The sequence below is a fragment of the Erithacus rubecula genome (assembly GCF_903797595.1).
Source record: "Erithacus rubecula genome assembly, chromosome: 5".
NCBI classification, from domain to species: domain Eukaryota; kingdom Metazoa; phylum Chordata; class Aves; order Passeriformes; family Muscicapidae; genus Erithacus; species Erithacus rubecula.
Genome location: NC_136687.1, coordinates 2,729,503 through 2,750,600, shown reverse-complemented (window position 1 = coordinate 2,750,600; position 21,098 = coordinate 2,729,503). Strand labels below are relative to the sequence as shown.

The 21,098-nt window shown below is 37.8% G+C and overlaps 1 protein-coding gene across 3 annotated transcripts in view; it reads right to left on the bottom strand.

Annotated features, from left to right (window-relative positions):
- Nucleotides 1-21,098, bottom strand: part of CTNNA2 (catenin alpha 2) — a gene marked incomplete at its 5' end in the record, with an annotated part of 444,577 nt that overhangs the window by 53,498 nt on the left and 369,981 nt on the right. For all 3 annotated transcript variants that reach the window (XM_079307292.1, XM_079307294.1, XM_079307293.1), the window contains 3 exons: nucleotides 2,455-2,655; nucleotides 5,559-5,715; nucleotides 5,981-6,073. In XM_079307292.1, the coding sequence (XP_079163418.1) occupies nucleotides 2,455-2,655; nucleotides 5,559-5,715; nucleotides 5,981-6,073 (451 nt within the window). The remainder of the gene's footprint in view (nucleotides 1-2,454; nucleotides 2,656-5,558; nucleotides 5,716-5,980; nucleotides 6,074-21,098) is intronic.

Genomic DNA, 21,098 nt, shown 5'->3' with positions numbered 1-21,098 from the left:
ATGGCTTTTTCTCCTTCCTGAGCTTCCAAAGCCTTGGAAAATTGGATCTGGCCTCATTGACTGTTCCTTGATTCTTTCTAGGGAGAATTATTTTTATTTGTTTAGAAGCACAAGCTTCTTGCCTTCAGTTTTTACAGCTTTTGAGTAACTGCTGAGTACACTTCAGTCTCCTCCTCAGTGAAGAAAATGGGAAAGTCTCATCTGGCTTTGGTCACATATTCAAACAGCAATTCTGCTCTGTTTCCTCTTCCTTCCTTCCCTTTTTGCCTTTATCCTTGCTTTTAACCTTTTATTTCTTCTCTTTTCCTTTCCACCCTTCTCTCACAGGTACCCAGATCATGAAACTGAGGATGGAAAATTCCTCTCAGACCATGGAGTCCAAACATTCCCCCAGCACCACTGAGTTCACCACTGTGCCCTGTCCCCAGCTGCCACATCCTCAGTTTTTTGAACACTTCCAATGATGGTGATTCCAGAATGGCACAGGGGATTCTAAATTCCATTTTAACCACTTTATTCTAAGGCGAGGAAATGAGTCTGTTAATTTTACTTTTTTTAAATTATACAGAAATCATAATCAATGCCTTTGTAAATGGCCTGAAAAGCTGCAGATAGAAATTGTACTCTAATATTAATGATCCACATTCACAACGGGCAGAAATTGATTCAGCTTCATCAGCTTCATTGAATTTGGACCCATTCTCTCCCCTCAACTACAAAATTTGTACATGATATAAAGTTCTTAGTATTGTAAAGAAATATTTTTAATTTTTTTAAATACTCACAGGTTTATTTACACTTTATAAAATAATAAAAAAAAAAAGTACAAACTTTGACTTGGAGGAACAGGGACTTGTTCCTAACTATTGAATCCCAACATTAACACACTGATGTTGTCAAGATGCACTCTGTCCAAAGTTTATAGCACTTAGTTATGATTCAAATTATATCAAAAAGTAATTAAATATGGAATATAAGTATTTGCTGTGCATGTTATTGATCTATATAATGGTGCTTTGCACCTGGCTGTTGAAAAAAATTGACAAAAAAATCTATGTAATGTTGGGTCACAAATTTCAGGTCAATAAAAACCTTGAACATACATTTTGCTTTGTTTAATAAAGAAATCTTAATAGTAGGAAGAATTCTTCATAGTCCCTCCTCAGCTAAAACATGACTTGAACACAAGAGTGAAACAAAATATTTTGTCACATCAAACTGAACAGATTATTTTCCTTCTGTGAATTCATAAAACCAGCTCATAAACTTTGAAAAAGAAGCTAAATTTACAGTACTTGTTCCACAAATCTCTTGCTGGGTAGTAAAAGTAGGCTGACATTAAGCTGGGGGCTACAATACCACAAGGAATATTTAATCATCCCCAAATCAGTTTTTTTAGATTATTTTTGTGATTCCTGTTCTCAAAGGAAACACAGAGACTGCAGAGCTAGAACAGTTTTTGCTTTTCCATCTCACAGGGCAATTTCTGGGCTTTTGGTCCAAAAGTCACATTTGATATGTCCTGAACTGATGCAATTTTCATTGTATTCCTTCTAAAATAATCTTGATGGTTTCAAACCTCAGATGAGCAAGTGCAATCAGGCAGGGGAGGATCAGCTCAGACACTTCCAGACACCCACAATCTGTGCATCTCTCTCCCACCAGGGCACCTGATCAGTGTGTGGAGACCCAGTCTGTGAAGTCAGTGAAATTTGGAGCATGATTCACCCAAAACCACCCAAACCCACTGCTTTCAGATGAGAGCACTTGGTAGCACTGCCTGCATTGAATTACTGAGAGCACTGATATAAAGGGCTTGAAAATGACCAGCACAGACCTGGTCACCCACTGAGATGAATCCAATCCCTGCTCTGGCAAGGCAAAAACAGATTAAAAAATAAAAAAAAAAAAAAAGAATGTTTCTTTCCAGTCTATCAATCTAGCAGACTTTTCCTAGTTTTATATAATCTACATATTTTATACCATCTAGCAGACTTTTATATTTTTTCCATCAGATGATGCATTTTCAGTTGCTTATATGTATTTTTCAATGAAAAGTTGTTCTGTTTAGCAACACTTCAGTCATCAACAAGTACATTCACCTGCATAGAGACCAAAGAGTAACATTTGCTGGAGATGCATAACACATAATCAATCAACTCAGAAGAAAAGGCAGTGTATTATTTATTCAAATCATAGAAACTTTGATGTAGTGGCCTAGTCTTGATGTGCTACTGAATCTCTTCTCTTATATGGCTCCTGTCAGTATGACTTCTGCAACAGCACTGAGCAGAGAATAAAAAACACACTCAGGGCCATGAATTTATTTGTTTGCACCTCGTGGCCAAGAAGAGATTTCCCATCTGAGTTACGGATCTCAGACAATCAACCGAACGTTTTAACCGACTAAACGAGGGCATTTCAATAATTCCTCCAGCATTCCAACACACTCACCAGTTTCAGAGAGCAGTTTGGTGGCCTCCAGCACCTTCTCAGTGTAGACCCCAGTCTCATAGTTCTCCATCTCTGCGTTGATGATGTGGATGACCCTGGCGGCGCGGCCCCGGATGGCGCCCGCCGTCCTGTCCAGCGTGTCCACGTCCCCCTCTTGCAGGGCAATCACACACTTGTTCACATCTTCCAGGATGTGGTTTTCTGCAATCCAGTTCAAAATGCAGCTCGTTCAATCGCATTCCTCATCACAGCAAAGATTGCTGATTTGGGCAGTATGGTGGAAAAATGGATATCTACCTTTATCCAGGTAGCAAAACAAAACTTTGTGATATTGCCAGATAACAGTAAAAATCTCTGATATTTATCTTTAGTAAGGACTGGGCTACATCATCTTACCTCTGCTGTGTGTCTCAGTCTGTTATTCCTTAAAAGCCAGTCACATTAATTTCAAACACCACACTGAATTTTATCATCATGAAATTGCAATTACAATGAATGCAAAAGTCATATATTTTTTAGATTTTCTAATAAACAATTAGACAGTTTTCTGAAGGTGAATTTACACTTTCCCATAAATGTTTATTCTATTTGGCTCATTTTTGCCTAGGTAAGACAGAAAAGAAAATAAATCACATTGAAAAGACAACAGCAAGTGGCCTTTGTAGACAGCACAAAACCTGGGTATGAGCAGCTCATCTTCCTCACTCCATCTATGCCAGAGAATAAGCTGGGAATTCTATGTCAAATTCTATGTGACTTAGCATAATCTGATGCAAGAGATGACAACAGTGACTGTGCTCAGAGGAGGTGATATCAAGACCCTTTATTGGATTCTTGGGAGGTGCGTTGTTATTTTTCTGGCTCTGAGTCAGGCCATCCACTCACATGCTGCAGTATCAGAATTTATGTAGCATTCTCACATATAAATGATGTGAAAGCATGAAGAAGACTCTGACTAGGTCAGGCATTATTTCTCTGCAGTCAGTAGAGTCAAAATAGTTTCAGTAAGACCATGACTGAATTTCATATTTGACCAAACTCAATCTGAGACACTTGGTGACTCTAAGCAGCAACTTGATTTTCTGCTAGAGACACCTCTAAACTGAAAATGAAATGCTGTTCTTTGGAGTAGTAGTAATACAGAATTAATCAGTTCACCAACTGTTTTTTGTTAATTATCCTTTGACACTAAAAAGAATGACTCACTAATCTTCACAGTTAAAAGTTCCAAGGTTGGATCATTTGAGGGTTTCAGAAATGTTTTACATGATGTCGAATTTTACACTGCAACAACTCTGGATGGAAACTGAAAGTCCCCTGAGCTGTGAATGTGAGTAACTAGAAAGGCAAAATTCTTTGTTTAAAATACTCCTTACTCAGAATAAAAAAGCAGTGCTCTGTTGAAGTTTTTCTTCACTGTTTCCATTTCATCATCACCAATTTGGTATTACCATGGTACAAACAAATTCTGCCCAACAAGAAGCAATACATGAATTTGGACAGTGCTTTCGGATATAGGAAATAACTTTTTAAAATTATGTTCAGCTTTCTTCTGGTAGCCACCATAATATTAAAACATAAATTCAAATGTGATAGTCAGTATGAAGAGGAGGAGGTGTCATTGCAAGAGATACATTTAACCAGATAGTGGCATTTTGAATGCTTCACTGGTTTAATATCCAAAATTAAAAATACTTTGTGTAAGCTGAGGCTACCAATCTTTACAGCAAGAGCAACAGGCTTTCTGTTTTCTCATGTTTAACAGAGATGTCTGTGCAAAGAACTAGGAAAAAAGAATCTAAACTTTACAGAAATAATACTTCTCAGCTGCCTTGGAAAGTTTGGGTCTAAGTCAAAACTGTGTTTGAAGGAATAAAGATTTGCTAAAAAAAGAAATTAAAACCCTTATCATCCATTCCAGTTACTTTTGGTTTATGGATACAAGCAATTGGAGTAAGCAAAGTCCTCAAACAAAGACAAAAACTGCAGTTTGAGCCAGATTTCCAACTCTGGCACATAGACTGGGTCTGCAGTTTACAGCCTGGTCATCTCTTTCTCTTAGAATTAGTTCTGCCAAAAAATGTTTGTCAGCTTCAAATCTCAAATAAAAATCAATGTGCTCCCATATTCTGAAGTACCCTTCTGTTCAGAGAGCTCATTTTCATTTTCTTGCTGTGGATTGCAAGAAACACTTGCAGGGCTGTTGAACAGAGGAGTGCAATTAACTAAACCAAACAATTTCCCTGTTAATAAGGGTAGCAGGATACAACCAAATAAGATAAAGAGGAAAAAAAGAAGAAAACTAAGGATTTTTTTTAAGGATAAATTATTTTTTCTTCAAATAATTTTTTTATCATAAACTTTTTTTGGAAAATTTAGAAAATATCAAGAAAAATAATGTAGAATGAAACATAACATTTTGGCCAGCATGTCTCATGAAGTTTGCCTCTTCTGAGACTTTTGAGTAAGCAGAGCCCTCTTGACACACTCCATGTCCTTACTCACAGCAATGAAATTCACCCTTCTAAGCAAAATAGGAAAAATGAGTTTTCTGCAGCAGAAATCAACCCAAACCATGCAGCACTTTGCAAATACAGCATTCACTGGGTATGATCAAATTATAACAGTGCATCTGTCACAAGCTGTAGCACTTTACCAGAAGGATGGATGGAGAACAGACTGTAACCCAGGGTCAGTGTTCTTCTCTTCTCCATCCCTTCTTTACCCTCCCAATCCAATCCATCCTGTGATTTTGTGAAGTTCACCTTTGCTCCTCTTGCCCACAAGAATTCCTACAATTTCTACGAATACTCTCAGCCTGTAACAGGTCTGGAACACATTTTTAGAAGGTGGCCAAAATCCTACTTTGTGCCTGAGTTGAAACAAAGCTTCTCTAGGAATAGAAGCAGAAATAGGTGCTATTTTCTGTGAGGTGAAGAACTAACCATTGCTACCAGGGATTAATTAAAATGGTGTGGTTGGCCCTACTGAGTACAGAAGATCAGCATTCCAATACAGACTGACTAATGGATTAATGATGCTTCAGTAATTACAGTTTTTATCCATTCTGACCCAATACTTTTTTTAGAACTTGACCCCAGTACCTGAAACAGAGAGGAAATCATCCACTGAAGTGATGTCGTCGACAGCCTCGGTGAGAACTCGCACCTGTTTCTCCCACTGGTCCTTGAACACATCCATGTTGTCCTGGGCTACTTTGCTCTGGGGTCTGGCAGCCAGTGTGAGTGCAGCATTAATTACCTGTTAGTCAAACACGTTGGTTAGAGGATTAGTGGCTTTTTTTTTTTTTTTTTTTCCCCAAGGGAAAGTGCAAATAGATTATCGGCTGTGTTAAAAATACAGCATTACAACCCATTTGATATGAAGGGTCTCCAGATATGGATGCATTTGTCACAGTTTGTGGAAATCAGGCAACAATCTCATGACAAAGACAAGGCTGTGCTCTTCCAATGGTTCTAAGTGCTGAAGTGCTTCTCAAGTACTTTTTGGAGGAATCTTCACTCACCTGTGGGCACAGACTATCAATCTGTGTGGCTGCCATACGGACTAACTTCACACCTTCTTCATTATTGGAGATTGAACAGGCCAGATTTGCAACCTGAAATGAAATCATGAAATCATCAGGATGAGAATCAGGTTTTAGGCAAGTGAACCATTTTATACTTTTCTCTGTTCTTATTAAGTTTTGCCTGAAAAGGAAGAATTTTTTACAAGAGGAATAATACATCTTCTGTGCTGGTGAACAGAAATCCATGTAGATTATTTCCTTACTAGCAAACTGAACTACCCATCTTCTTTAGATTTTTCTCAGAATCTTCCTTCACTGTCAAGTGTTTCACATCCTTCTCTATAGCTAGAAAATTATCTGCTGAGAAGTGATACAGGGAATGCTGAACATCTAGACATTTATCTGTGCATTTCCTTTTCTGTTTCTTTTTGCTCTTATGAAACATATTCATTATCAATGTAGGTAATCAGACTCAGCTACACACTCTGAGCTTGGCAAAAGGAAGGATTTTTGATGTCCTAACACATAGAATCATACTTTCCAACCCATAATCAAAACTGATATCTTCACTGATACTGGACAGTTACATATCTCTCAAATACCTTAATTGTTACTGATGGTTTTGTGCATGTTAGAAAAATTTTAATTTTCAGGTGGACTTCTTTGTTTCTACGTGTTTGTCTGCCTCACAGTAAAATATCCTTACTAACACTAAAGTAACTCAGAGATGCGAAATAACTCTGTTGAAACCTTGTTCTGTAATACAGGTCTGAAGATCTCATTCAGAGATCTTTAAATCCACATTTTCTTGCCCTGGCACAGCTCTGGGGAATCGGAACCTCTAAGACTGAAGGCTATTTGGATAAGATAAAGACTTGGAGAGACATCTGAATGAGATCTAGGCATCAGACCAGACACAGCAGAGCTGCATCTCTGTGGCTTGGATTCAAGTGGAGGAGCATGTTCTCCTAGCTCTGACAGCTCTTCCAAAAATCCCATTCCCAAAAGCTTTGTGCCAACTCCATGAATCTGCCTTGGGTTTTCCAAACAGCAAATCATGTCCCAGTGCACACTGTGATATTTGAATCACCAAGGTACATTTTGGGATGGGGGAATACAGGATATTTTTAAACCATCCAAAATTTATGGCTATTTATTCTAATCTTCATTAAAACAAATTTATAAATTTTTAAATATGCTTCCTTGATATTATTTACTGTGCCTAAAGGCATAGCTATCAGTTGGAAATGATTCATGAATTAGTTCAACTGCCCTCATCTTTCCAGTTTTCCTGCAGTCTCCCCTTGTGGTATTAATCTGTTCTCATCTGCAGTGCACATCCCTGATCCATCTGTTCTCCTTAGAACCTCTTTCAGTTCCAGTTCTGTGCAGTGTGGTTTGCATAAATCACAGCACCAAAGCCCAGGCAAGAAAAGAACCCAAGGCTTCAAAGAGTCTTGCAGGCATTTCCTAGTCAACATTTTATCATAATGTTGTGATTTTTATTTTCATTTAATGATGAGACAAATGAGTTGGTCTGTTTGTTAACAGCCTTACAGCCCTCATGTCAAAAAACATTATTCTGAGCTGACATCTTCCAATTAATTTATCTTTTTTTGTAGTCACTTCTTTGCACACATCAAACAAAACACTCTCATCTTCACCAGAAATAGCAGCTAAGCAGGATAATATTTAGAATTCATTTATGTGAGTGGAAATTACAGACTTTTAAAACTAGTAAATGATATTAAGTTTAGCAAGAGCCACCTTTCTGCATTGGAATTTAGTGGTTTTTCAGACTGCCCTTACATTAATATGATGAGAATTTGTCCCAAGGCTTCAGATGCAACATTTACTTTTTTGCAGACAGAAATATGTAACTGAAGGGAGCTGGGTGTCATGAAATGGCCACCAAACTATAAGGCAGGTCTTTGAGTTCCACTGGAAAGGAACAATGCAGATATAATCAGCAAAAATAAAACTTAATTCTTCTCTGTGTCAGTTAATCTTTAAATAGAATCCTATGAGATAATATTTGGATGCTGCAGAGTGCCCTGTTTTTCCAAGATGGATACAAGTTGTTCTGGGTGTTACTACCAACACAAGAGTACAAATGTAATAATTGCTGCATTAAATATGTATCACAGAGGATTAGTTATCTGTTAAAAGAAATAATGATACACATCAGGTATAATCCTAAATTTAATAGTTTCTGTGGTGTATTTCAAACCTTGCATAAACACAGCCCTGTGTCATCAGCAGTCAGGCAGCAATACTATTCCACAATCCAGCAGGGAATGTGCCAGCCTGCACCACAGCAAGATCTGATTATGTCAAATAAACATAGAGATAAGCAAATTCCACAATGGCAGATGCAATCTGGATAAAATTGAATTCAGCATTACAAACCGATGACTTTGCCCAAGTTTAGCTTTTAAAGGATGCCAAGAAATAGCCTTTATTTGTTCAAGCCTGTGCTTCAGTGAATAAGCATGGATCTGTGAAACAGCTCCAGCTTTAGGTGCACTCAATCACCAGATAACTTTTTAATGATTTTGATTCGCTTAGTTATCTAATACACAGTCTAGTCACCATCAATTAATATTCCTGGCACAGCAAGGTCCACATGCATGCTCTTGATAGAAACCACAAGGTAATCCCCACTGCTTTTGCTTACTATAAATTCAGCAACTTCAGATATTTTTCCTACCTAAAACAATAAATTTGAAAAAAAAAAAATCAGACCAAATTACACCACACTTAGCTGAGATATTTGGATTAGGTGCCAATCTGATTCCTTTGGACAATATATAAGAAAAGGGAGGCCCTTCCAGGGGCTGTTCCAGGTGCCTGGTTGACTCATCCTCCAGATGTGTCTGGTTTATTATTTAAACTTAGATCACAGCTGCCCCTCATGATTGTTGGAAAAGGTATTACTGACATAAAAGATGTTTTGCTGGTGCATTATAACTTGTTTGGCATGAGTATATTTAACAGAACATGCTTTGTGAAGAACACAAACACTTCTGAGGTTGGGAATTTCTTTAATGTACCACTCCTGGGCTGGATGGATCAGAGAGCTTGGAAAGGAAAATGAAAAGGCTGTGTATTAATGTAGCTGCCAATTTACCAAAACTTTGATTTGAAGCCTTTACCTTTGCACTTCAAATGCTCTCTCTCCACCAAAGCATTGAAGGGGAAGTTTCATGAGAGGCTATGGAAGCAACCAGGTAGTTAATTTAGTTTTCTTCTTTTTTTTATTTATTTTACTAAGTTCCTTGAGAATACTGCTCACTGAGTACCTAAACATAATTTAAGATTGCATTGAGATGAATGTGAACTGACTGTCTGAAGAGTATTTATATCAAGGAACACATTTTAAATACCAAAATCAATGAACTGTAAATCATCCTCAAAAATACGTGGAGAACTTAATAACAGTGAAACTGCTGTGTAGATGAAGGTTATTGTCCAGAATTTCAGGTCTGCTAAGCTGCTCTTATACCATCAAAACAATTGCTGAACACCTTAAACCTGGCCTGCAAGAGCAGGGAGAGGTAATGAGCAGGAAGAAAAACATCCAGCTCCAGTGATGCTGTATTTACCTGTAATCACCAAACCCACTGAACCAGTCCTAGAACTGGGGATGTGAAAAAGCAGGAACCAACTCCTCCATATTCATTCCTATCAGTGGCACTGAGAGCTCAAGATGCATTTCTGCACCTTGCCAGTATCAGTCTTTAATCATGCAAGGAGTTCCACTAGTTTCAGTTATTTAAAATACATACAGGACAGTTCCTATAAAATTTATGTCTGTATTTTTTTTTTTGTTTTTTGTATTTCAGCCTCAGTTTCCTGCTATATAAGCAGATTAGGGTGGGGAATGACTTTGATTCTAATGCAAATTTTTATTACTCTTTGTGGTGATTTTAGGACAGGAAAACTTTATTTCTGCCACAAAATTGCACTCCAAACTACAAAAGCAATCAAGGATCTTTCATATCAATTTGCTTCATTTTTACACTGATTAAAATCAGGTGTAGTTACCTTTCACTGTGCTTTTAAATGAGACAATTTCCATTTTTGACTCAAGCCCTTTGTATTATTAAAGGTAACTATGACTATCAAGATGTATTGTGCTCTTTGACTACCAAAATCCATTGTCTTCTGGTTCAAAATTAAATTCAAAGATTTAACATGGCCATTTGGAATTCAACCTAAGTGAAAAGGTCCAAAAGAAAAATCTATTGCTTAGAGCAAAAATGTAAAAAAAGGGAGCAGTATAAGCTACAGCAAAAGAGTAATGGCAACACAAAAGCTGCAGAATATCCTATTTTTTAACATTTCCCTTTTATTCCTTTTTTTCTCACCATAAATTTCTTATACGAAATAATACTGAAAAGGCTCTGTCCAGCTTCCCCAACCATTTAACCATTCAAATGTAGAGAATGAAATCTATTTCTATTCTAGCTTCTTAGTTTTCCACAATTTTTAAATATGTGGTTTCTTCTTAAAGAGTTTTATTCTGTTTATGTAATTTATATTTTCACCGTAATTAACTGGTGAAAGTAATAGGAGGAAAAAAATGCAAGAAAATATTCTTTATGTAGGAGAATGCAGAGTAATTTACACAAACCCAGGTACCAAGACACTGGTAAATGTCTATGTCTATACCACACATTTCAGAAGCTGAAACTTTTTTCAGTGATTCAGCTTGAGTTGAAAGTGGTTTAAGTCAAACTTCTGCAGAACTCACAGGGGACTAAAGCCAAGCAAATAATCAATTACTACATTCAGCTGATGAGACATAACTTGCTGAGCTGTGGTATCTCAACTATTTGCAATTATTTATCCATTCACTTAGTAATTTATCCAGATATTATTTCAATCTCTGCATCCTTCAAAATTCTGACATATATTAATGTTGGTACTGCTGTAGGCAGCCCAGTGATATTCATGGAGCCACAAATAAGAGATATTTTTTCTAAAGGAGAGCAGAGTTGAAGCCAAGTTACCCAAGATCTTCAACTTATTTATCCTTGCTGTACTCACTCAAGCATTCTATTATGAGCAAAATTCTATTTATCACTAGACAGGATGTTTTTGCACATACACAAACAAGTGCCAAAAAAATCAAAATGTCACTGAGAGTACACATTGCAGCAGATTCCTGTTCCTCATCCTGCACTGCAGTGCCAGCTTGTACTGCCATGAAAATATTAGACTGTGGCCTCTCCCTCACAGCCTATTCCATATGGCATGGGGGGAACCTCATGCTGGATAACACAGCCAATTTTTCCTCTTTTATCTTAACAAGGCACTTCTCTAAATAAGAGATGGATTTTTAAGTTCAACTTAATATATTTCACATCTATTAAATAATCTAATTGCATGCAAAGCAGTAAAAAAAGACATTTCTTTTATAAATTAATAATGGATGGATGTACGAGTTTGATGTTTGCTTTGAAAATTTCCAGCAGAAAAACCTGAACATATTTCACATGAACTGCTCAGACATTTACAACATGTATCTGAGGAGATTGGCACCAGTAGGATGTTAAAAAGCTACAGAGCACTTCAAGCACAACAGCTGAATGTTTTATTTCATGTCTTATATGCTGCCCACTGAACCTATGAAAACCTCTTTTCACTCTCAAAAGGTCAACAGCATTTTCTCTCATATTTACTACAGGAATGAAGCTTTTCCACTCACTCCAACTCCCTTCAGACTTGTTCTGTATCAGATTTAGTTGGGAGAGCTTTAAAAGATTTGATAATGTTCCAAGTACCTCAGACTTCAATAAATTCAGCGGGTCTTCATCTAAGATTTTTGAAGGAAACCTAAAAAGCCTCATGTGTAAAGACAGCTCAACTCCAAATGAAAAGATCCTAATTTTAGACTATTTCAATGAAGTTTTGTTAAATCATTCTGAATCTCTTTCATTTTCCAGGACCATTCTGGTGCATGCCACAATGAAGGCCTATAGGATGGAATAAAAGGGAGATCAAAAATGAAGTACCTTGGAAAGTCCTTCTACTTAACTATTTTCATAACTGAACAGAAGCCAACATTGGCTCATATTCTATTATAGAGCTGCCAGTGAAGAACAGAAGAAAAAGATATTGTATTATGTTTGATCCTTTAATATCAGACAGTAATAATGATTTCAGATATAAATAAAAAATCAGTAGAAGTAAATACCATCTCTTCTTTCTTTTCTCATTATATAGTGAATTTAATCACAAAGCTCTGTCTTCCTGGAACAGGTCAAGTTTTTACATCACATTGATGAGTCTCAACTGTGATAAATGTGCAAATTCCCTGCAGTGTCTTAAGACCTCCCAGAAGAAGAGTGGGACAATCTCTGATTTTAGACCATCTTTCCAGGTCATTGTGATTTCTCAGCAGGATCATCCCAAGAATTCTCTATGGAAAACAGGAGAAAGCAAATTGATTAAAGAAAAAAAAGAAGAAAGTGATTGTCTCAGGGCATTTCTCCAATTTAAAGCTGAGAAAAATAATTCTGGAAATTACTTCAGTTTCAGTTTGTTTGGTTTTTTTCTCCTTTTTAAGTTTCTTTTTCAGGGTTTCAGTTTGAGTTTGCTTTAATTTGTCGAATTATTCAAGCAATGCTATTGGACACTTGCAGTGGACACTGCCCAGAACTATCATCTGCATTCTGAGCTGGAACCAATGGGCCTGACAGCAACTGCCCCAGCTCCTATCTAAAAATCCAATCTCACAATTAAAAATCCAGACCCACATCTCTCAGGAGTTCTCTGTTCCATTGCATCTCTAAAGAGCCTGAAATTCAAATACTTTAAAAAAGTGGGAGTGGATGTTAATTCCCAGAGCCGAAACCAGTGGAAATGCTTTGTGCTGTGACTGAAAATTCCCTTAGGAATTATGGATGATCCTCCCTTGTTTTCTTAGGGGTGTGTTTGTGAGCTACTCAGCTGGAATAGAACTAAATGATAGAAGCAGTGGGGAGCCCAGAGATGAGGGCAGCAGGAAAGGGCTTCCCTCCAGAGGTTCACTCCCCCAGGAGCTGGGAAGGAGAGTGGGACTCTCATCTCCCTCCCTTCAATGATTTGCTCACTACCTTGATGCAATTTCTGAATTTTCTCTCTGTACCTGTGCACCCACTGCTGAAGAAATGAACAGCAAACAGCTGGAGTAAGCCAAGAATAGCAGGACTTCATTAGGATCAGATTTGTACTTGAATTGTAACTGGCCTTGAGCAATATAACATGCACTGATAGAATGCAGGTCTTGTAGAGGTCTTTCTCCTGCAAGAAAGCAGCTTGTAAAGGTGCAGGGGATCTGCTCCCTGTTGTTCATCTGCTCAGGTGGATCATGGAGTAGATATCCTGTTCTAAACCACGCAACTCACATGATTGCTGAGTCTGGACAGCCTAGCTGAAAAGGATTAATTTCATTTACTGACTTTCTGAGTTACAGGTAAAATTGCATTTTACTTTGCATTGGTACACACCTTTTTCTTCTTTTCACAGAAAGCAAAGCAAAAAATGCCCAAATACAAGAATTCCTTCTGTAGAGGTCAGAGACCCATCTCAGTGCTTCTTCTCCTCTGTTAGCAGGATTGGGTTAGTTTTCTATTTAATTTGATAATAGGTGAAGAATTTCAGAAAACATTCCTCCATTACTGATCTATTCACAGTGAAACACCAGTGAAAAAGGAATGCAGAGAAACACAACAAAAGCTACAGCACTATCTCTGAAATGTCAGAGACTTTGTCACAGACAACAGAACCTTTACCCAACAGTGGCTGTTACGTTCCAAAGAGTGCAAAATGGCCAAAAAGAATTTTTTAGTCTGGTACATCAACAAAACTCAGCAAGTTTTGTGTATTAATCCTTTCTGGTCAATTTGCAACCATGGCCATTGCTACTAAAACTCATCATGAATTATGAGCAATGTATCCTGAAATATCCAAGGAGCAAGAGGGCAGTTGGTGTCCTATGGAAACAAGATTTACAACACTGCAATGTGTGTGAGTCGATCCCATAAAGCAATTTTGACAACATACCCCTGGCAATGCTGTAATTAATAGATATTAATTGCAAGTAGTTACCAAAGCAATCCATCTATCTAATAACAGTCCTCTATTTTGGCAAACTGCTCAGTGACCCTGGGACACAGATGCATGCCTGACTAGGCTGTGATAATTAAATGTTAGTTATATTATCAGGGAGCTGTATTTTGACAGCTGTTGAAGAAAAAGAGGGGACTGTGTTGGAACTCAGAAAAGTTCAAGACATTAACAGAAGTTCTCAAGGCATTAACAGTGTGATATCAGACACCCCAGGGTATAAACAAAGCACAAATTATAATCACTGATCCCTAAAGAAACATAACTTGCAAGTTGGATAGAACCAACTTTATTTAGCTGACCAATGTGGATGCAGCTGAACTTGGCAGGGGATGCAAAGAATAATAAAAAGGACTTGCAGAGGTACATCAGCCAGAAAAGCAAGGTCATAGAAAGTGCATCCCCCTAATAACAGGACTGGCAAACTGGCAACAGCACGGGAGAAGAAATGGAAATACCCAACAACATTTTTTGCCTCAGTGTCCAACAGCAACTTCTCTTCCCAGAGGAGGGACTGGGGGAGCAAAGTCCCTCCTGATGGCAGAGAAATGAGGTTTGAGACCACCTGAGGAGCCCCAACATGCACAGGTCTGTGGGATCCAGTGAGGTGCATCCCAGATTCCTGGGGGAATTCCTGATGCAGCTGCAAAGCCACTCATGGGATTCACCAAGTCCTGGCAGGCAGGGGAAGTCCCAGCTGGCTGGAAAAAGGAAAACATTGCTCCCATCTTTATAAATGGCTGAAAGGAGAAGCTTGGGAGCTACCACGCTGTCAGCCTCACCTCTGTGCCTGGGAAATGCCTGGAACAGATCCTCCTAGGAGCTCTGCTAAGCACATGGAGAGCAGGGAGGTGATCCAGGACAGCCAGCACAGCTTCAGCAGCGCCAGCAGCCTGGGGGAGGAGATGCTTTTCCCCCCTGCCCTGCCCAGGTGAGAGCACACCTGCAGGGATCAGCACAGAGCAGATGTGGAGCTGCTGGAGTGGCTCCAGGGAGAGCCACAGAAACAACCAGAGGGCTGAACTCCTTCCTAGGGGGGAGTGGAGAAATTGAATTTGGAGTGATTTTTTAAAAGCTCACAAAATCCCATTCAGAGAAAGACTGATTTTTACATGAACCCAATTTTTGCACATGAATAGTTCATGAAATGTTTTTACAATAATTTAGTAATGGCTCAACAGGAATGAAAAACTAATTCATCTGCCCAGAACCAGAATGTGTAGACAAGGCAACAGAACTGGATGTTCCCTTCCCATTCCTCCTGTCAGCTTTAACCCTGGCATGGAGAGAGCTCATATTGGCTCTAAACATAATTTATTTTACTTTTCTCCTTAGCAGCCCTTTTTTGTGCTAATAAATCCCCTTTTCTCTTGGAAAAGTGATATTTTTGCTAATCATCCTTGCAATAGGAGTGTCTGACACCAAAAAACAAATATCCAGAGTGTTTTGCAGAAAAGCTGTGTGTTGATATGAGGTATTTTCCAAGTTTTGTATAAAACCCATCAGTCCATTATTCCTGATTTTTTTGTCCTGCCACTTCCTGTCCTTTTTGTATGACCAGAAAAAAGAGATTTCTTATAATATAGTTGTTTACCAGCAGCTGCATATATACCAGTAAGGCAAACTCAGACCTGAGCACCTGCACACACTCATCCCTCTTTTTCAACTACATACATAATCCTAGGCACAGCTTTACCCTGAATTATCTCTTCTATATTACACATGGTCTCTCTCATATCTATTAAAAAGATGTTGGCCAAAAAGATGGAACTGAGAAACCTTGATGTGTTCTTAAAGATATGACAATGGGCTGAGAAAAACTGCTTTTTATTATGGTCTCTCTCCTCACCTGAAATGGGGAATACATACAAAAAAACTCCACAGTATTAACTATTCAATGTGCTGGGACACATATCCTCAACTCATAATTTCTCCTAATTTAAGAATGCACTCTTAGGATGTTTTGCATAGAATATTAGTTTTGTTATAATAAACATAGAAATTTTCATCTTAGTTGTGAACTCAGTCATGTTTATTTTGCCTAAGAACTGTCTGAGCCATTCTTACATTTTTGTCCCAGTTGTCACATTTGCAGTTATGTGTATGAAAGCTGATTACCTTTATCATTTATCATTAGCTGATAAACACCCAAAACCATTCCAACAAAAGCCAGATTATTTATTGTGGATTAAAGTGATGTTTTTGGCTTTTTCTGTGGCTCCTGAAAAATCACCAAAACAAACAACCAGTCATAGAGTGCAGCTCATACACAACTGGTTTTTAATAATGAGATTTTATATCAAGAGCTCTTCATGTGACTTTCAGCATTAAACAAAAAATGGAAACAAACATCTATTTAAGAAATTAAAATGGACAAAAAAATTCTAAACAGAACTGCAGATACCTTTAATTCACTGTGCTTTGATTTATACTCCTCCTGACCTGCAGAGATGAGAATAATAAGTCAGTTTTCTCTGCTGTTAGTTTTAATGGCAATAGCAGTACAAGTTTAGGGCTTTTTTGCAAATTGCCATTTGAAAGGGCCAGTAGGTCCATGATGAAGCTGCAAAGAGTCTCTCCACCTTACTAATTTTTTAGGCTTTTGATTAATTTAATTCAAAGGAGCAGAGAAGCCTCAGTTAAATTCAATGAAAAATCAAAATTTAATGAAAATTAAATTTCAGACAAAGCAGGCAAATACATTGAGGACACAAACCTTATTATCCTCCTCATGCCTCATTGGGGAAAGAGTTTTTACCTCATGGCCCACACTGGGGAATCTGAGTAGTTGAGAAATTTCTTAAAATCTGTGGGAAAAGCTTCACTTGGATCTGACACTTGACCACAAACCTCAAATCTCTAAGAAGCCATGATTCATCCTGCCTGCTGTTTACTGAGCTGCTTGTCTGAGAGAAGAAAATCCTTCTTCCTCCAAAATCACAGCAAGAACTGCACATCTGCAGAACCTCTGACTGGGGAGCAGGAGTGGCTCCAGCACTTTGGCTTCAGGTTTCTGTAAGAACCTTTTGGTAAATCACCTTTAAAATTAGCCAAAAGTGAATAAATGATGAGAGGAGGTTTTCTCTCTGTGTTATTGGGAAGTTATCCTTCATCACATTACAGGTCATCATTCAGTTTTCCAAAAATTGCTTTTAGATTAAGTGATTTCTGAGATGTTGACCCAGAACAGGAAAAAATAAAAGGAAAATGCAAAGACATATACAATAAAATGCATTAAGTCTTCTCTCATGCTGCTTTGAGAATTGATAATTTCATTCAATATGTCCAGGTAAGGTGATGGATGCTACATGTATTTAATTTTTTTTTTACCTACAGATTGCCCACCTGAAGCAGGCAGGGAATAACCCTCTGTCCTTCTTTTGGAGAAAGCAAATCAAATTTATTTCAATGTTGGAAACACTGTGGATAATTCTGATTAGGTTTTACAGGAGGACAGATACCATAGAACATCCATGTCTCTACACTGATATTAATATTATACTACCAGAAGTTGTGGAAATTGGAGGCAAAAAGGAAATCCTGACAGATGATGCTCCTGTGCCTAAACCACTGCTGGCAGGTGTTTGTTTCACTTAGAGCCAGCACTGATAGCAGTTGTATGGATTTCTGTACATGGAGCATTTAATTAGGGATAGCAAACAGCAGCAGTGTGAGACGAGGTCAGATTTACTGCACAGTGTGCCCCAGCCTGTGCTCAGACCCATTCAAATGTATATTAAGAGACTGAGAAATGACAGCAACAGGAAAATCTAAAAAACTAATAAACCCCCTCTGCACACTTCTCCTTTGCAGACTCACCATGAGCTAAACTAAGTCTGGTCTCTCCAAATTTGTGAGCAAAGAGGATAAGTAAAAATCACATTTACTTTCTGTACAGCAAGAATATTTGCATCCATTAGGACTATTTTTGCTTATAGTAAAATCATAGAACTTTAGGACCTTAAAAAAAACCCCCAGCAAACAAACCAAAAACCCTTAAAATGGGATATATCAAGAAGATACCACCAGTGGAGGTGACATTTTAAGCTAGAAGAAGTTTTGACATCACTTCATATTATCTTTTTTGCATGTGCATTTCTGTGCTTGGAATATGACCCAGAGGATTATTAGTTGAGTCAAAAAAATTAATCTTTTAAATTAAATTGCTATATTTTATGCAGGTTCTTACAATATCTTTATGCACTTGGAAGATCAAAGAAAAAAATAAAACCAAAACATATCTTTGAAGGATTTTTCTTTCTCTCAGAGAACTTTGTATCACCAGAACAGGTGAAATGCTGGTGCCTCAGATGTGTTTAATGTGGTTTTGCTGTCAATGTCTCAGATGTCTGCAATAGCTCAGACTCCCCAAACAATCCAAAAATAGTGATAAAAGTTTGATCACTACTCGTGTTATTCAAAGTGGATTGCAGTCAACTCAATTCTGAAAACCAATCCCTGTTCTCAGAGTGAGAAACAGCAACAGAAGCCCTGAACACATCAAACAAGTTAGCAAATTTTAAATACAAATTCTTTAAGTTATTTGCGTGAAAGCAAGAGATAAAGGGGTTTCAAGTGCAGCTACAAACAAACAATTCAGCACTTCCACAGTAAAGGTTCTATTCATTGCCTCACTCAATAATTCTAAAGTACAGACACAAACCCCATCAAGCCTCACACAAAATGATGAAACCTCTTCACTCAATCCATCCCCTGAGACAAAGCTGGAGATCCTCAGCCCATGCAGAGCAGCAAAGCTGCAGTGATTTACTCCAGCTCCTCAAACACACTCTGGGCAATGAGCTGGAGCTTTGAAAAACTCAGGTAGAAATTAATTCCACAATCAATCCTCCAACGATACACAAATGTTCCTGTGTTTGCACTTCTCCATCTGCACAGTGGCATTCCAGAAATGTTCAAGACACTCCATGTAGAAGTGTTTCTGTAGTGCCACTCCATGTATTGAAATTAATAATAAAATAATATTTTCTAAATGTGACAATTGATCACTAAAGCTTTTCTTTCACTGGCATGAGCAAGGCATGATTTGTTAGCCAAAGAGCATGAGTGTATTACAGAAATACATCAATCCTATATCCTTTTATTCTTCTCACAACTCTTTAATGATTAATGTGTTATGTATTCAGTGAACAGCCATCAGCATACATTTGCACTACCACAAACTGGAATTTATTCATCTAGCTGCACAGAGGGATTTGCTAGTTATTGGGGGTCAGTGAACACAGTTTTATAAACTGATATTGAATAGGAAGGAACTGCATTAAAATGAAGTCAGAATAACAATAAGCCAAAGAGCCAGGTGAGTATTTTTAGCTTCAGCTCTTAAATACACTTATCTCTTAAATACACTTATTTTTCCCACTGTCAGGAAGCTAATGACATATATATATATATATATATATATATATATATATATATATTTTTTTTTTTTTTTTTTTTTTTTTTTATCTTTACTTTCTTTCCATTACTATTTTGTTTAATGCCCTGCTGACAGCCTCCTGCCAGCTGAAAGGGCAGGGGAAGGAGCAGAATCAGAGCTCTGACTGTGACTGAGCCAAGTGTGTGACAGGGATCCCTCCCAGTGACAACAGGTCCCAAAGAGCAGCACGTGCTCCAACTTCAATAAGTGTCAAAAGCTTTAATCCCACTTTTCCTCCTTCTCCAAAAATGTGGTTCTGATATATCAAATTATTGGTTATTTCTGTGTACCTTGTATTGCAGGGTCACCTGCCACAGGAGATTTAATCCTGATTTATGCTGGTGTGAGTGACAGGAAATATGAGTTCACTGGTTTTGGGGTAATAGCTGTTAAAAATGTTTATTTGTGTAAGCTCAAGGAAATCAATTCCATTTCTGAGGCAATGAAAATATAAATTACCCTAGGTAACTCCCATCTGAGAACCCACCTTTTCTGAGGGAATGGCAGACAAATTGTCTGCAGGATATTAAATACAACTTACCCCAACATTACACTGCAAACTTTAGAAACACATCAAGAAATGGGGAAAAATCATCCAGAACTGTTTGGTAACACAAGAATGACATTTGAAAAATATAATCACATACACCAATAGTCATGCAGCCATTCAGGATTATTTAAATATCAAAATTTCAAACAAAAAAGTATTTTTCAGTTTATCAGCTGGTCAGAATTCCTAACTTTTTGTTTCCTAGCTAAGGCAATTGGACTTGTGCTGAGGATATCTCATCAGGACAGATGCTGAAAAAACACTGGTGTATTTAAGATCAGCATTACTCATTTCACAGAGGAAGTTCACACAGGAACAGCTGATTTTCATGTTCTGTTATTCCCAGTTTAGGGAAGCATTCAATTTGAGCAGGGAGCACTGGGGTGATTTAAATTTAATATCTTGATTTCATTTCAAGAGAAAGGCTTAAACACAAACACAGTCAACTTGAAAGTCTTAATGTTCTACTTGAATTCTCATGATTTATGGCAGGGAAAAAAAAAATTCTGCAGTGTTTCAACAGCCTGAAAAATGCTGGTTTTGTCTACATAGGCTAGAGGAAATTCAAACTGCAGACACCCAAACTAACCTTTGACACTCAAAGTAACATTTGGCTCTGGCATTCAAATCAACATTCCAGCCAGGAATAAATCTTCCTTTGAAAAATCCTAAATATGAAATAGGGCAGATACTGCATTCATCTCCAATGGTATAATTAGATTTACTGGACAGAACTCATGTTCTTACCCTGGATTTATGCAGTGCAATTGAAGCCCATCTTCAGTCCTCAGTCAAATGCCAAACATGCTGCTGAGAGGGCTCAAGTGGCATTTCTTTCTCCTAAGAAATGCTGCTCAAATTGGAATTTAGATGCCCAACTATGCCAGTGAAAGCTTCTCAAGTATTTTGAAGCATTTTTATCCATTTCCAGAATCACTTATTGGCTTTAGTGAGCTGTTCTTCATGTTAGAAGTGCACTCATGTATTAACCAAAATTCAATTTTTCCTTT